Source organism: Peromyscus leucopus, chromosome 2, assembly GCF_004664715.2.
Source record: "Peromyscus leucopus breed LL Stock chromosome 2, UCI_PerLeu_2.1, whole genome shotgun sequence".
In the NCBI taxonomy this organism is placed as follows: Eukaryota; Metazoa; Chordata; class Mammalia; order Rodentia; family Cricetidae; genus Peromyscus; species Peromyscus leucopus.
This window is the reverse complement of record NC_051064.1, coordinates 148873488-148890719: the sequence shown is the minus strand read 5'-3', so window position 1 is coordinate 148890719 and position 17232 is coordinate 148873488. Positions and strand designations below refer to the sequence as shown.

The 17232-nt window shown below is 45.6% G+C and overlaps 1 protein-coding gene across 3 annotated transcripts; it reads right to left on the bottom strand.

The window, feature by feature from the left end:
* Nucleotides 1-286: 286 nt before the first annotated feature.
* Nucleotides 287-16034, bottom strand: Errfi1 (ERBB receptor feedback inhibitor 1). Of its 3 annotated transcripts, none has more exons than XM_037203205.1 (4): nt 14749-16034; nt 3920-4126; nt 3730-3806; nt 287-2869 (listed from the first exon to the last, which is right to left on the bottom strand). In XM_037203205.1, the coding sequence occupies exons 2-4, from the start codon at nt 4051-4053 to the stop codon at nt 1686-1688; spliced, it is 1395 nt and encodes a 464-aa protein (XP_037059100.1). In that variant the 5' UTR covers nt 4054-4126; nt 14749-16034; the 3' UTR covers nt 287-1685. The 3 variants fall into 3 exon arrangements, with proteins under 3 accessions (XP_037059100.1, XP_028738957.1, XP_028738958.1); XM_028883124.2 differs by lacking the exon at nt 14749-16034 and adding an exon at nt 13648-13902; XM_028883125.2 differs by lacking the exon at nt 14749-16034 and adding an exon at nt 13241-13461.
* Between the last annotated feature and the right edge of the window lie 1198 nt (nt 16035-17232).

The window sequence follows — 17232 nt, the reverse complement described above, 5'->3', positions numbered from 1 at the left end:
GCCTCCCAGATGCTGAGCTTATGGGCATGTGCTAGCATGCCCAGTTTATGTGCCACTAGGGATCAAATCCAGGGTTTGTGCATGCTAGGCAAGCATTCGAACAACCGAGCCAAGTCCTCAGCCCCCATACATGTGTAGGATACCCAACTAAGTTGCTCAAATTGTCATTTAGAAATCTATAATAAGTTTCAACATGTATTAACTTCAGAGACTCTTCTGTCATGCTTAAAAAATAAGACTAGCAGTTGCTTGAGACATCTTATAAGAGTTTAGACAAGACACATTATTAACGGTGTCATAAATAAGTAATATAACTTTATTAAAATGAAAAGACAATATTCAAAATAATGCAACAAAATGAATAAATCCTTTGTCCAATACTGTACACACAGTGCAGAGATCAGTGCATTTTTCTAAAGCATGTTTTAACCTTCATTTAGTTCATACTAAAATACAGTAAGCTTTAAATAGCTCAAATAATGTCATTCAGCAGTTGAAACTGAACAGCTTGTTGGGACATCGCAGCAGAGCCCCTGTTAGCAAGCACCTTCTCTTTGTGCTTATCTGTAGAAGATAAACGCATCAGAGGATACAAAAAACTGAACAAAGCTACGTGTCTCACTGAATCTCGGCAGTGAAGCAGCCCGCTGTGAGTTTGCAAAGCAGGACGATGCTGAAGTGACCTCTGGCGTTAAGACGTTCGGTGCTATTGGTCAGAAGTGTCTCACTCACAAAGCAAACGATCCCCGGAAATACTGACCAGGAACCAGCAACACAAGGCCCGCTTGTGCGGTGCTTGTTAAGTTATCTCACAACACAAACAAAACACAACCACACCATCCATCCCCAGTGACTCTCAATCAGAGCTAACGGCCGCACCTCTAAAACCTGCACCCACGCCACAGCCAGCACGGCTCCGTCGCACTTTCTCGAAAGCTTCTGGCTACAACGGGCCATCTCAGTGGATGGGGAAAAGCAGGAATAGTGTGGAAAAGTTATTCACCAATTCTGTCAATTTTCAAGATCCGAGACGCACACGGGTGATAACGTGGTCCGGCAACTGCTGTCCTCCTCAATAAGACAAACCCCCCAGAGCTGGATGTGTTAGGCCAGAGAATGATTTCAACAAGACGGCAAAGGCCTGGGGTAGAGCACGCCCTGTCCCGTATGGAGAAAACTGCGGTGGGGTGGGTAGGGGGCAGGGGGCGGGCACACAAACTATATAGCAGGGCTCTAACGCCAGGAATCTTTGAACTTAACACACACACAATTTATAATTTGATCTAACAATACTGCTGTCTTCCATTTGCTCAATTTTCACACTATCAGGAGCTGTTCCTCCAGCTTGGTTTTAATTATTCTGAATATATATTACTCTAAGATAGTGACTAATTGGTTATCCTGCAGCTATGGTCTATGGTTACACCGCACATTTATACATAGGTATATAATGTAGTCAAATGTACAAGTCTTCCCATCCTCCCCTGCACTCGACCACATCTTTATACTTTTTCTCCGACGCTGATCACCAGGGACTCCCAGCGTACAGCGCCTCACGCCTGCTCTGAGCCTTTCTCATTAAGACGGAGTCCGACTGCATTCTGCAGCCTGGTCCATGAACCTCAAATCGGAAAACTGGAAGCCATCCGCTCCATGTAGCTTCCGCTGAGCCATGACCCCCATGGTTATGGAGAAACCACGTACGATAAATGTTTGCGCTTCACATGACTACCCACGTCCGCTTTCACCCTGGAGGCCAGCTTTTCTGTGGCAGAGGCCATACCACAGGCAGCAGGCAGTGGCTGGATTTGGGTGCTCGGGTGCGTTTCTTCTGCTTCCCTAAAATACTTCTCGTATTTGTCTAGGTAGGGCGGTCTCTCAGGTAGTAGGTAATAATGCGTTGAGCTCACCTTCTTCCCATTTTCAATAATGGGCAAGATGCAGGGGGCCTTGCTGGCCGAGCCCTCGCTGTTCTGTCTCTGCAGGGCTTTGCTGCTGACGTACTTGGGGTCAGGGGCAAAGCTCTGGGTCGGGGGCATGACCCCGTTGAGGTAAGACGGAAGGCTTTTAGGACTTGGGGTACGGGAGTTACTCCGTGACAAAGGTTCTCTTGGGGGGACTTTGGGAGGCCTGTCTTCATCACTGTATGTGTTGGAGGTCACTTCTGCTGACCACCTTCTGTAGTCTGGCTTCACCGGCCTAGGAGGTATGGGAACCCTGGGAGGGACCTCAGGCTTATCTTCATCTGAGCTGGGAGAAGCTCGGTGTGTGTAGCTAGATATCCGGATGGCGGGCTTGTTAAATGACCCAGCGGGTCCTGAGTGAGACCTCCTTAATCGGCGATGGCTTTGAGGCGGGGGAGGATTCGGATCAGGAACAACTCTGTTCTGCTCAGATGCACAGCTGAGATCTGCTACAGAAACAGTTGGGGTGTCAAAATATGCATAGTTTATCTGTCCGCACCCACGGAAGCTTCGCCTGCCAGGAACATCATACTTGAAATCAGAAGGTGCACAGTCTTCTAGAAGGAAGTCTGTGTCTGAGCTGGTTAGAAATTCGACCTCACAGTCGGCCTCATCCAGAGAGAGGTCTTCAGAGATGGGCAAAGGTGGGAGCGGCCGAGAGCTACGATCACACACAGCTGCGCAGGGGAACGGGGAAGGGCAGGTCTTGACAGGGGTAAGTGGAGGTGTGGGTGTGCAGCCCCCATTCACTGAGAGTTTCTTAAAACCACACACAACTTGATCCTCTTCACGCTGTCCCAGGCTGCCACTTGGGGGAATAATAAGAGGGGGCAAGCCTGACTTTGGAGACGGACCACAGTCTGCAAAGAAGTGGCCACTCACTGGAGCAGGCCGCGGAGCACAGCCTGAAAGGAACGGAGACACTCATCAAAAGCAGTGCTACTTCCTCTGTCCTTCACCCCACGAGAGCGCCCAGGACCTGAGCTCCAGCTCCCTACCCACGTCAGGGAAACACCTGACTGCTGTAACCCTGAGGACACCATGCAAGCACCACAGGTCTAATTAGAGCCAGAGTAGGGGAACACACGTGATCTGGTTCAAAGAACAAATTATCTCGGCCATCTCCCTTGGACATGTGCTCGGCATACACCCACACGTCCCAGGCAAGTTTTGTGACGTGTGCAAAATTCACAGAAGATGAACAGCGTATAATTTACACGAGTACCATGCTACACCAGGCTTGCCACTTAAGACGTGCGACAATACAAGGCATGCCGGGCATGAGTGAGATAAGGCAAGGTGAGGTCCTTCCTGCCAGCATATCGTAATTGAATGAATGGACTCGCTTGCAATGCATTCACCTGATAAGAAGCTCTTGACAAAAATCTAAAGAACATAATGTTCACATTAAAACACTGCAGTTTTCTAAGTCTGATTACCGTGTGTACTACTTGCACCGATTGCTTTTACATGCGCGTTAGCACTAGGAATACACAAGACATAATGTCCAAGGTTGTTTAAAGTCAAGTCTGCATCATCCCTGAGAGCAAATTAATTCCTGATTTAGAAAATCCCGTTTCCACCGTTCTCTTTAGAATCAGTAACTTGGGGTACAGGTAGTGAAGCAGCATCTGCTGTCACCAGGTGTCACTGTTGTTGGAAATCGCCTAGGTGTCCTCCTCTAGAACACACTGCTTGAGGACAAGGCAAAGCTAATCAGACTGCCTCCCGCTCCATGCACTACTCCGCAGACTTCCATACATACCAAGAGCTGTTAGGTGCTCCTGAGCAGGGGAGTTCAGACTGTAGGCCATGGTTATTGGATCAATGTTTAGAAAGTTACTGAAAGCAAAGGAAAACACCATGGTCATGAGCGAGCAATCCCATCTTGTGTGGCTGTAGCTCAGGAATGCACACAGCACGGATGGACGGACGGGGGCCCCCTCCTGACTTACTTCTCAAACTCCCTGCCGCCGCCGCCGCCGCCCCAGCAGCTCCTCCTCGGCCCCAAGGCTTGGCCATTATGCAGAAATCCAGTTTTTAATGGGACTTGAATATCCTGAGCAGCAGCAACTCCTGCCGTTGACATGGTGCCTTACTCTGGGACGTCTTCAAACTTGGGAAGCCCAGGGGTTTCTAAGTCAACCAGTAGCTTTCATTCCCTGGGGAAATCAAGAAGAAATAAGAGAACAGTCAAAATAATTCGGAAACAGTATAGTCTATACTGCAGCATAAGTAGGCTAATATTCGAGATGGAGGGGAGGTGGAAAAATTTGGTTACAGACCTTCTAGTTCTTCTCATGAGGACACTTAAAATGTAGACAGCAAAATAATTTTTACTTTTTCTAAACACTAACCTGACGCTTGAAACATTTTTCAGAGAATGAGAAAGAATCCATTTCCAGAAAAGTCAACCCTTGCTACAGAGCTTACCAGGTGCAGAGCAAAGGACAGTCGCTTTCCAAAGCACACACCCTCCTGCAGCCCACCAAACCGACCTTCTACAGCACGGCTGGACCAGGCAGGAAGCACAGTAGATCCCACCCGTCTTCCCAAGCCAAAAAAGGAAGTTTAAGCCAGGCATGGTGGTGTGTGGCTATAATGCCAGTACATGGGAGACGGAAGCGGGTGGATGGTAGGTTCGAGACCAGCTTACATAGCAAGACCCTGCCTTACCCTCCCCCACCCCAGGGGAAAAAATAAGTAATTTTAGAAAGTACTGTTTCACATGCTGAGCTAGCAATCACTAGTGCCCACACTCAAGAGATTCTCCACCTACCTGCCCCATAGCCTAACATTTATTTGGACTCTATTTCAGAGTTGGTCACAGAAGACATATTCTCCAGTTATTACTTGCTCAAGAAGACAGTCACATATGAAGATACTAATTTCTATTATCTTGTAAAAATCAAGTTCTGCAAGATTCCCAGCTTCAGTGTCCTGTGGACAGCTTCCTCCCTCCCTTTCAAAGATAAACACTTCAGGGACATTCTTTGTATTCTCCTTTGTGAGATACCCAGTAATTCATGTTCTGCTCCCCGTAAGGCATGGATAACAAAGGCAAAATACAGTTCTTCACCTCCTCAACTTTAGAATCCCCCTTTATTGGATGTTACAGGGCTGAAGGCCCCACACGTCTGTTCCTATTTTACTTTTTTTTACGGTGCAGAACCCTGCAGATACTGAAAAGCACCAACCTCTGCTGTCTGCGGATAGTCATGTGCACTTAGCAAGCTTGGCTTTTCTCCTTTATAGACAGCAGGATGTTATCTGTCGACTGCCCAGAACACAGGCCCCTTTGAGATCTCCACACATTGTCTACACCATTCTGCCATTAAATATTTGCATACCTACCATGTGCTAACACTGTAGGACTGAGGATGAGACTGGGAAGCATCTGCTGGTTGGAGAGGCACCACAGACGCTTCCTTATTATTATTACTATTGCTCAGCAACTAAACAGCCATTGTTTACAAATCTCAGGCCTAATGCTGGGACTTCGGAACAAGTGGCTGTGTCCTCACTACCTTCCTCACAGGTACCTGGCTCAACAAGCGAATGTTCACTGAATATAAACCATAGGGAAGGCATGAGGGTTTTGTTTGCTTTTTCAAGCTAATGATCTAGAAAAAATACTCCACAGATGTTTACAAAGCCAGTTGTTTCGATGACTGAGGCAGTGATTTTATGACAGGCTTACAATATTATTTCAAAGAGTCAACCTTATTTTTTTAAACCAGTCTCTCAGACACATGACAAAAAAAAAAAAAGATCTGTCACTTAAAAACCCTCATTTAACGGGAGGGCTTTGAGTCTTGTTTTTAGATTACTGAAATGAAGCAGATGTGTTATTTACCATAAAGTAATAATTTAAAAAACACACTTTAAAAAAGGCTAGCCTCTCCCTGTGCGTGCTTAGCCAGGGCTTATCAAGCCTTTTCTAAACAGCACTGACAGACTACCGGGAAAGGGTCTGTGTGTGAAAATGAAAGGCGAGAGGGGAGGAAGAACGTGGTGGTTACGTAGTCGGAAAGCACACGTCTGAAGACTGTTCACCCCAATCACAGGACAAGGCTGCGGGGTTCTGAAGGCCCAGCCCCCACCTGTGGCAAGCCAACCAGTACTACTAGTAATTACTGTGTCGGCCTCCTAATGCATCTACATCTTAGCTTTCAACAGAATGATTGTGTAACGATCGCCTCTGCTCCAGCTGCCTTGGAATCCTAAACTTACATTTCAGTGGTCACTTAAAATTATTTATATGTTCTAGAAAAAGTTATTTTTTATTCATTGTTTCCATCACCTCCTTGTTAGCTTTCTTAAGGAAAAAAAATTTTTTTAGTATAAAAAGAATTGTGTTCACTAAGCCAGCTCACTTCTGACCACAATAGTGTCTTTGTGTATTCATAGAAGGTGACCTGCCTCTAAATTTCAATGGGGAATTGTGAATGGGCCATGTTATGAAACTATCCGAACTTCCTACTTGCTTGCATGGCAGACGCAAGGAGAGCAATATAACTGTGTTCTCATCCTTTGGAAAATAACTTCAGGCTGTAAAACCCCAAAGAGCAACATGCCACAGGTTTAAGGTTTAGATACACACACTCTCTCTCCAGATTTTAAACTAAGGTTAGAAAACCACTTGAAAGAAAATCTTCTACCTCTCTTAAAAAAAAAAAAAACCAAAAAACAAAAAAACAAAAACCAGTATCAGGCTGTATATTCCTGGTGAGGGCAGAGAAATCAACCTGGTCAAATTTAAGCTGATAAACAGAGCAACACATACTGCTCAGTTGAGATCTGACTAATGCTACAAGGTTTTAAATTTTACTCAAGTCTTTCTAACTGCAGAGCTAGCTCTACCTTTCAAACCATGAAGAAAATAACTGCAAAGATATGTATGAATATCAATACCTCAAAGTACAAGATGATATCCCGCTAGGAAATGCAAGAACAGCAAAGTGAAAATTGATTCAGGTAGCACAGTACAGACCAGGACCTAAATAACCTTGGGCATGACATAACTTATACAATCATGAAGTAATTTTAATACTCTTAGTGAGGCAAAATGCAGTTAAATGCCAATACTTCATTTCTATTAGTAGCCTTTTTTTTTTTTTTAAGATTTTACTCTTAAAAACATTTAATTCATTTCTATGGCTTCAACTCCACAGATAGTTCCTAAACAGGTAAGTGCAACCTGGCTTCAACTTTGCATTTCTTACTGTCTGGTGATTATCTTTCCACTTGGATGGGCCTCTGGCATCTTACAGGATCTGAACCCAATTCCTTCTCTTAACTCACCCCCCACCCCCCGCCCCTTTCTGGTCGAGGAGGATCACATTTCCTGAAGTGACACTGTGAGCCTGAGTCTCGACTGCCAACCTCCACACACAGTCTACATTTTCTCAAGCCTCTCTTCCCCTTACTGGCTCCAGCTGGCCTCCAGTCTGAAAATACTTAAACCATACTACAACCAACAGGATCAGATCAATATTCCTCAACTGCCACCCCAAAAAGAAACCATAAAAGCTCTAAAGACCCCCACAAAGAGACCTTACCTAACCCACCCTTTCCAGCTCTCACGTGCTCGTCCTCTAGCCCTGAAGACTCACTCTTCTGCTGTGTTCCCTCACAAGCCCGTCCTCCCCTTTTATTGAAAGCCAGAGCCACATCTCTCTGTTCCTAGCTATCCTGTGCTATGCCCAGGCTCCCCTCCTACCCTTCAAATCCAGGACTGGTGCCTGACATTTCCCCCTGTAGATTGTGGCATATTTACTTTAATAAATATTAAGTGAACACTGAGAAAACAGCCATCTCATACTTTAAAATGTAATTACACGAGATCTTCCCCAGGCTAAAAAGAGGAGCTAAGGGGAAAAGCACAAAAATTTGTTACGGGATCCACTTAGTATCACTAGAGGGTTGAGATAGCCCAATAATAATCTAACACATGTAGAATATCCTAAATTCACTTCCCAAATCCAAAGTGGGTAGTATGTAGGCTGAGTAAAAAGTCTAGGCATCAATGGCAGCTAGTATGGCTCTCTTCTCTAAATGGCTTGTCAGGATGTACTTAAAGCAGTGAAAACAAACTGTACTTTTTTACATACTATTCCTGTGGGATTGTAGTCCATCTACCTTGCTTTTGTTGCTACTCTGTTACTTTCTTAAAAAAAAAAAAAAAAAAAAAAGTCACGTTATACCAAAACAGCACATTGCATGTGGCTTTCTATGAACTCACATTCCTTTATCTTGAAAATACTCACTTTGACACTGCTTTAACACACAAAGCCAGGCTACCTTAAGGCAGTAACCTAGATACGCTTACCTTGCTATGAGATCTCACTAACACATCTCAGGAGCAATCCATGAGAGGAGGAGGGGCACATTTTTGTCTTACAACTCATCCAGTTCTGCCCAGTGCTTCCTTATTTAAGAGTGTGATGTAATTTCCTTCTTTCAATCTGGTTCTAGAACCTGATTTATGTTTCTTCACAATGATAATTGGTCTTTTCAGCTGCATTTAACAATTACCTACCTAACCAGGGAAGGCATAACGTAACTACAAAGCCTAAATTCATCAGAAGAAACTGATTAGAAACTTGGTACATGCTATGACTTTTGAGCCTCCCCAAATACACCACTGTCTATGCTCATTTAAAAAAGTCTGATCACCTTTGGGAGAAAATGGAAATCAGTTTTATTGGCTGTTTTGTGGATTATTAATAATCGGAGGAAAACCACTTAACATCTACCTGCATGCTCAGCACTACTTAGCTATGCAGGAGGCTCTAGGCTCTAAAATCATAGAACAGGTCACACCTGTAGTCCCTTGGCTGTTAAGAGTGGCCATTCGTCTTCCTGGATGGGAAGGAGGCACAAAGACAACTGTCGAGTCAAGCAGACGACGCCGCCCGCACCCATGTACTGAAGGCAAAGGGGCAGCAGTCTGCACAGCTACTTCAGTCTGCACAGCTACTTCAGAACACAGGCCTGAAGTAAAAGGCTGTTAGGTTTTATTTCAGAAGCTATGATTTGGGGATAGGGAAAGAAAGGAGACAAGTTAAGAAAATCTTTGTTATATGCTTCCGTGAAAACCAGGCAGAAATGGCCTCTGTATTAGATGCATCAATGACTTTTAAAGTAAAATGAACTATGATACTCCTGCATAGAATCAATTAAAATGTGACAGCTTCAACAAATATTAAAATGCTGTTCAAAGCCGGGCGTTGGTGGCGCACGCCTTTAATCCCAGCACTCGGGAGGCAGAGCCAGGCGGATCTCTGTGAGTTCGAGGCCAGCCTGGGCTACCAAGTGAGTTCCAGGAAAGGCGCAAAGCTACACAGAGAAACCCTGTCTCGAAAAACCAAAAAAAAAAAAAAAAAAAAAAAAAAAAAAAAAATGCTGTTCAAAAGGATGAAATGAAAATGAAGATTTGTGTTTTCAACTGCATTCCTCAGAGGGCTTTAAATGTAACCCGACATATTCTGGCCCACTCGTACATGGTGAAAATGGAGGCAACAAGGAAAATAATTGATATCTAGACTGTCAGAATAAAAAAATCAAAGGCTAGAACTTCTTCAGTAAGTCAGAAAGTTCCTAGCTAAGTATTTTAAGACATAGTAAGCTCACAACCCCCCATTCGTTCATCTACCACAATCAATAGCTGTAATTCGGTCTTTGACATCGGTACTTTTCCTACGGAGCACAACAACCAACAGTCATCCACAAACAGGTGAGCACACACAGGATGGAGACTATTCCTTTCTGACATAAGCAATAATACACTGTACCTGTGAAAGACCTGGAGTCTGTTGTAATCTTAATGACAATGAGCACAATAGTCTAATGATGGGAAGTGAGCCTTTAAAACTTCAAGTTTATTTAACAAGCATTTAAATCACCCAATAGGCAACTCCAGATGGTTAAAACTAACACATAGGTGTTAATAATAAGTAACATTCAAAGGACACTGTCTGTCAGGAAGCCTTTTCAGGGTTCTGTCCTTGCACCAACCCTGTAGGTCCCGGTAGGTTACCATTACTACTCTCAATTACAGTTGAGGAGCTTCTGGAACTTGATCCATCTCAGATCTGATGAGCCACAGTAACGCCAAGGCTTACTCCAGGAAACCTGGACTCAAAGTTCAGTCTCTTGATCATATCACATCCTCTCTTCTAGTCCGCCAGGCTATTCAACTGATGGGCTAAAATGCTTAAGATACACAGTTGATTTCTATGGGTAAGGTGGATACATTTTTGGAGGGATTATATTTGGTAACTATTTCCTTGAGTAACTAACCTGTAGCCTATGAACGCTCCCATTTCACTTCCTCAAATTTCCCTATTAAAAAGTCACCAATTATCTATTTGGCCTAGATATCTAAACTGGGCAGATCAAGGCATAAATTAACCTTCTGACCACTTAAAATACTTCTTTTGATGGTCTTTATCTTTCCTCTTACACTGATGCCCCACAATGGCTCTGTCGTACATAATAACTAATGTGACATATATTTGTCCTTACTTGTAAAAGGGTTACTACATGTATCCAATAGGCTTCCTTTTAATACTCTCATAGCATGGATCCCAATATAACTTGGTTCTATCATAAAACCTGGAATTCAGTAACAGAATTCTCTTATCTGTAAAGCACTCTACAAATTACAAAGCACTTTCTTACACACTACCTCACTTGATCCCTACAACATCCCTCTAAGAAGAGGCAGGGATTATAATCTCCATTAGCAGTTGAGTGAAACATCCTGCTCTGGGCAGAAAGGCCATCTGGGCTACTCTGTGCTGTAAGCTGGCCAGCATTTTCCTCACCACACTCCCACCACCTCTCCCTTCTGTGGAGCCATCATTTTAGGCGGCAGCCTTGCTTCTTCTAACACCCTTGCTTACCTAAAGGGATGATACCATACAAAGGAGGGATAGTTAAGACCTCCACGTTAGCTAACTGCAAAGACAGGAACGGGCACTTGACTTTCTTCAGGTCAGATTCTTAAGAGAACAAACATTAGTTATTTTCACAAATGCATATTGAATGCTTCTTCTGGACTAGATACTACTTTACATGAAGAAAAATGGCTGCTGCCTGATGAAACCCTCTAGCTAATGAGGAGGGGGATAATAAACTTCAGAGGGTGACAGGATAAGGAGGCAGGGAACTACTTACACAGGTGGTCAGAGGAGGCCTCACTAGACAGCTGACTTCAGAACTGATGTCTTAAAGGACAGGGAAGGGACAGCCATGAAATGATGAGGTAGGAGAAGCACCTTCCATGTGGAGTAAACTCTGTAACTAGCGAAGTTTCTTCTTGTCTATGGGTTGTTAATAAGAGCTTTCGAACAGTAACTTCTAGTCCTTACTACCATTCTATTTAAAACTGAAAAGACCTCTAATTCCAGATTGTAAAGGTATTATTCACTGAGGCCTGAAAGACTAGCCATTTTGCAAGACCCCTGCCCCCAACTGTATATTATAAAATGGACTAAACTGTCAATGAAGACTACAAATCTCACCTCTTGAAGTTTGAATCCCACACTAACTTTTCTCTCAACACCAATCTTGTTAAGTTACTAATTTACATTTTGGACTCTGAAGTTCACCAGTTTTATCCACATTTATCAAGTTTAAACTGTGTGAATAATGTCAGAATGCCACAATGAATTGTGCTTATCTAGTGAGTTATTATTCATTAGCTTTCATAAAGCATGGCCAGCACCTGCAAAGGCTGTTATGTGCATCCTGATGATGAGGTACCAGTTTGTATTTATGGAGATTAGGAGTGGAGTTGTTTCTCTGTAGAGGGAGCCAACTGACACTCAAATTCCAGGAATCGTCCTGGGCACCACCTTTCCCCTCCTCTGCTCTCTTCTAAAGCAACTTGATGGTATGCTGACAATCAGGTCAGCGGCAAGCATGGTAGATTGCACCTGTAATTTAGGGAACTTGCTTTTAAAAGCTACAATTAGTATGAGCAGAAAGGCAGCATTATCTAGTACAACTTCGGAGAAGTGGCAATAAAGAGTTTCATTAAAAAAAAAACCCACAAGGCTACAACATAATTAAGTCACACAAATGGCTCAAAACTATCTATTGTGAACTCAAAGTAGGAAATCCAACTCGTTAAAAATCAGTAATTCTACCTCTCAAAAATATGAGTAATTTAGACATTTTGTAACAGCCATTAAAAAAGAACAACAGATTTTCTTTCCAAACCTTATCAGTGCCTGGGTCAATCCTGATGAGCCTTCATGCATTTATTTATCAACATCAACTATGTGCAAGGCTGTGTAAAATAAAAGCTATTCAAGGCAGAGTGCCTGCCCTTAAAGAGTGTATCATCTAATTTATTTGCCAAGATAGAAATCTACAGTTCAAGATTTTTACCACTTATTAGCAAATGTCCACTAGAACACAGGTGAGGACGTGGAGGCCATGATAAAGTGTCCAGTCCCTGTTAAAAAAAAATCTTCATGTATTTCCTTTCAAACCTCCTAATATCCAGAAAGGGATGGACTGATAAGAATCAGCCATAATTAACAGGTTAGTAAGAAACCAGCTTATTATTTTTGTCTTTATAAAATTTGCCCTTTTGCTGATATAGGTATTCAGACTATCTTTGGTTTCTTACTTAAGCAAAATCTTTCTTAAAACTCCGTAATTGCATACATGTTTTAAGAAAGGTTATTTAAAACGCAAGAGCAGACAGTGAACTCCGACGTTCCAGTCTCAGCAGATGCAGGCCCACTACACCAGCACAGACAGACTTAAGGAAGTTTAAAACTGGAGAACCCTTTTTTTTTTCAAGAGGCTAAAAAAAAAAAAAAGGCAATTTATACCTCACCTTTCTTCACCCCTGACAGTTGCCTGGAAACCAGTCCTGCCCTACCTGTGTTGCAGGTGTGCCTCCCGTCACATCTCTTTTAAAGCTACAGTCTCTATTCTTACTACACTTAAGTTTATGACTAACAATCTATTCACATTTTTATCAGGTAGGAGACTGGTTTCTTTCAAGCAGTGATGAAATCCTAATAAAGACTGAGGAAGCACCCATCCAGCACCACCAATCACGGCTAATCTGAACAAAGATACGACATACATATAAATACACGATATTGCCAAGGAGCCTTTGCGATTGAACAGTTCATTCTGCAGTTTCATTCCTTCTGTAAAATTTAATTCATTTAAGGCAAAGAATCACGATCCTGGGGAGGAAAAGGCCACGGAAGAACTCGGATGAATTAAATAAAAAAGGCAATGACCTTCGTGGCCGAGTCGGACTGCGACTCAGAACTGGTACCAACCAGGGACTAGCCATCTCCGAGCCCGCAGCAGCGTCCCGCTGGAGCTTTCCGGGCTGGACTGACGGGTGCGCGGGGTGAGAGGGAAGATGGAGGGGGTCCCAGCCTCCCCGCAGCATGCCCCGGCCGCAGCAGACCCTGCAGCCGCCGCTCCGGAGCCCCGGGCTGTGGAGACGTGTCGTGAGCGCGCCGGTGCATGGCCCCGGCGGGAAGCCGAGAGCGCCCGCGGCCCGCGGCTCCTCACTCACGCGCCCCGGCCCATCCCGCGCACCTCCGCTGGAAGCAGCGCCGCCGCCGCCGCCCCCGGTCCAGCCCGCCCGCCCGCACCCCGTGTCCCGCGGCTCCCCGACACCCGCCAGGCCCCTTACCCCAGGGGAGCGGGGCCCCGCGGCGCCCTCCCGCGCATGTCCGTTCCGGCTGGCTCAGCGCCGCGGGCTCAGGGGCCCGAGCATCGCGCAGGCGCCTCGCCGCTCTCTCGCCTTCTCTTTCTCTCTCTCTCTCTTTGCTCACTCGTAGGCTTGCTAGTGCTTTCGCTCGCCCGTGCTTTCGCTCGCCCGCCGCCCGCTCGCCCGCACACTACACAGCTCACACTCCCTGCCTTGCACTCGGCCGCCGCCGCAGCCGCCGCCGCGGCCGCCGCCGTATATATAGGATGAGCCGACAGCGTGACGTCGACGCTCACTGCCCCGCCTCCCCCGGACGGCCAATCCGGGCGGCCGGCTGCTTAAAGGGGCAATGCCGCGGCGAAAGCGTTCGTGTGGGGCCCGCCAGGCGTCGCTGGCCGCCTCGTCTCCTCGTCTGTCTGGGCTGCGGCTGTGCGAGCCGCCGAGCCCCCAAGGCCTAAGCCTTCCTCAGAAGCCTGCGAGCAGCCCTGTTTCCTGCCCCTGGGGAAGGAAGTGGCGCTGAGGTGCGCTCGGGCCGAGGAAGACCCCGGGGTGGGGAGGGGCGTGGGACGCAGGGGGCACCCGGAGGTGCAGCGAGGGAGAGGTGAGGGGTGGCAAGGAGAGAGATGAGGAATGGAGAGGGACGGTGGGGGTGACGAGGGGCCGTGGAGGACGGCTGGGCACCGCAGCCGGGGAGGGAGGTGGAGGACGAGGAAGGACGGGGCCGAGCCCGCGGGGCAGTGAGGGATGGCGGAGGCGGTGCGTCCCCCCGGGTCCTGCAGGGGATGGGGTGTGGGACCGCAGCCAGGGACAGGGCCTGGCCGAGGACACCGAGGGATGGAGGGGCGAGCCACTGCGGAGAACTGTGACGATTAATGCGGGCACTTAAAGGGCAGTGTGGGCAGTGAGGGACAGTGTAGGAAGGTGAGAGACCGCGCGACAGGGAGAGGCCGCCGGGGCGACGGCCACGCTCTGTGGGCAGGATCAGGGAGGCCTCCCTCCAGACTCCCCTGCCCCTGGCCTGCGGCAAAGCCAGGCTGATCTTGGGCGCCTCCCTCACACCTGCCCCCAGCCCTCTTGGTTTACCTGTCCAGCTCGTACTGTGCTCCGCGTCTCGTGGCCCCAGGGTGGCCGCTGATGCCCAAGGACAAAACGCCATCAAGTCTGGAGGGAGGAGGTTTCTTGGGGCAGAAATCCGGTGATGCAACTTAGGTTTATAGTTTAACCGTAAAATAAATAATACAACGATAAACCAAGAGTAGTTAAAGAAAAAAGGCAAACAGACCGAAGCCCTCCAGTTTGAGCTAGTACAGATTTCCCTAACGGTGTTCCCGAGAGGAGAGGCCGCAGACCCGTGGCTGACCTCTGGTCTGCACAGAGCCCTTCTTGCACTTCAGCAAGAATGCCTGATAGTTATATGCTCAGCACTACCTAATTGGGCCAGTTTAACATATGGAATGAGGCTCTGGCCTCGTTATCTGGTTAACTATTAACTTTGTGCCCCATGGAATGATTTGCCTTTTCCAGTATTGACTTGCATTCTTTTTAATTTAACTCAAAGGCCTAATTTTAAATTCACGGCCTCAAACACCAGATTTTAAGAAAGAAAAGAAAAAAATCTCAAGTATTCCTTTGCCTGTTTATTCTCAGGGGCAGGCTGACCAAACGCTAGCAGTCTGCTCTCCTGATTGCTCCTACTGGTCTCCAGGGGCTGGTGGCTCTAAAGGTTCAATTCTCCCATCTTTTTATTGCCTTTCACATAATAAGTATTTTAACCTTATGGATCTTAGTCATTGCCAAATTAACTAGATGTTTATTATTTACTTGCTTATTTAGGTTTTAGTGGGTTTTGAGGCAGTTTACTCTGTAGCCCAAGCTGGCCTAGAACTCACTGTATAGCTCAGGTTAACCTCAAATGCCATGATCCTTCAGCCTCCAGAGTGTTGAGATTTACAGGCGGCAGGAAGTCACTACACGCAACTTGACTAGGCTTTGAAAGTCACACATGCCCCTCACCTTTTATATTCAGGGTGTGCCCATATGCTCTGTGTCCCCCCCTTCTCTCTCCTTCCCTCTCCCCTCACCCCTCTCTGTATGTGTGTGTGTGCGTTTAAAAGATCTGCCTGAGAACAGCTTCTCAGCCCTCCCAGTGCAGCGTTTACTGAATGGGGACGTCAGTGAGGTCCAGTTTCCTCCCAAAAGCACGCTGGCTACTCTATTTCTGGTGACCACAATACAGCTGTAATTTGTGCTCTAGCCTATTGGTGTGCTTTAATATCCCCTATTCATAAAACAGTGATAATCACCAGGGCAACCCTGGAACACACACCTCCTGTGGAGAAAGACGGCCAACAGGATACATCTACCCTTGTGAGCTGTGGGATGTGCTAATGTTTTGGTAAATTATATTAAAAAAATCACAAAATAGTTTTAGTAATATGATTTATCTCGTTTTTCTCTTCAGATCTACTTTAAACTTGCAAAATAAACATTTAGCTTACACATTTTTTGGGGAAAAGTAATTAGAACTTCTATCTCACTGACCTTAGATCATAATTACTCATATTAATGGAGCTTTCTCAGCTGTGGAGGAATTATGTGAGAAAACTTATGCTCTACAGGCTGCTTAATAATAGTTTAGAATAACGTTGATATGCCAAACAATGTAGACTAGTGTGAGAAGAGTTTGAGGTGAGAACACTGAGCCACGTGGAGTGATTCTGGTCTGCGGATCACTTGCTGTTCATTGACTAGCAGTTCAGACACCAGAGTAGAGAGTTAGAGGAAATATTCTTTTCTACCTTGTTTTAAATTGCCCCTACCAAAAATTGAAAATTTTTTCTTTTTTAAAGTCTTTCAAAGTTGGTTTAGCTTTGAGGCCATTTCCTGAGGAATTTTTATTAGCTGATTTCTTTAAAAGCAGTAGTGAAATACAATGTTTTAAAACATTAGTCTTCTGTCATGTTGACCCCGTTTGTCATTTGCACCACTCTGTTTTAACCGTCTCTGGAAGAAGAACGAGGCTGAGGTTCTGGCTCAGAAACCTGAGACTCACAGTGGTACTTTTCCTCTGCTCTTAAAGCGATCCCACATGTCATGTCTAAGCGTTGATGTACCTGCCACACAGGGCCTTAGCAAACCTATAAAAGACTACACACATTTCCCTGTTTATTCTTCATTATAAGTGTTCTGTGTGCTTCGTTTAAAAAGAAATACTTAAAAGAGAAACACTTTTTGCATTACCTTATAATCATAGGGCTTTTGTTTTTCTCAATATATAAGATGTATTCGACACCTTTTACTAGTCTGTAGATGAGTGCAATAAAAATACATGAACAGTGGGAACTATTATTTCTTAGAGGCCTTTTGTTTACTGTACTACACTGTTGGAAATAGCCCCCCCCCCATATCTGCAGCAGACTCTGTGGATTACTTTAAAGCCCGCATAAGAACCCGAGACTCAGACGTCCAGATGGCTCGCCTGAGTTCGATCTCTGGGACTCACATGATGGAAGGAGAGATCCAAGTCCTGCAAGTTGCCCTCTGACCTCCATATACGCACTCACACCT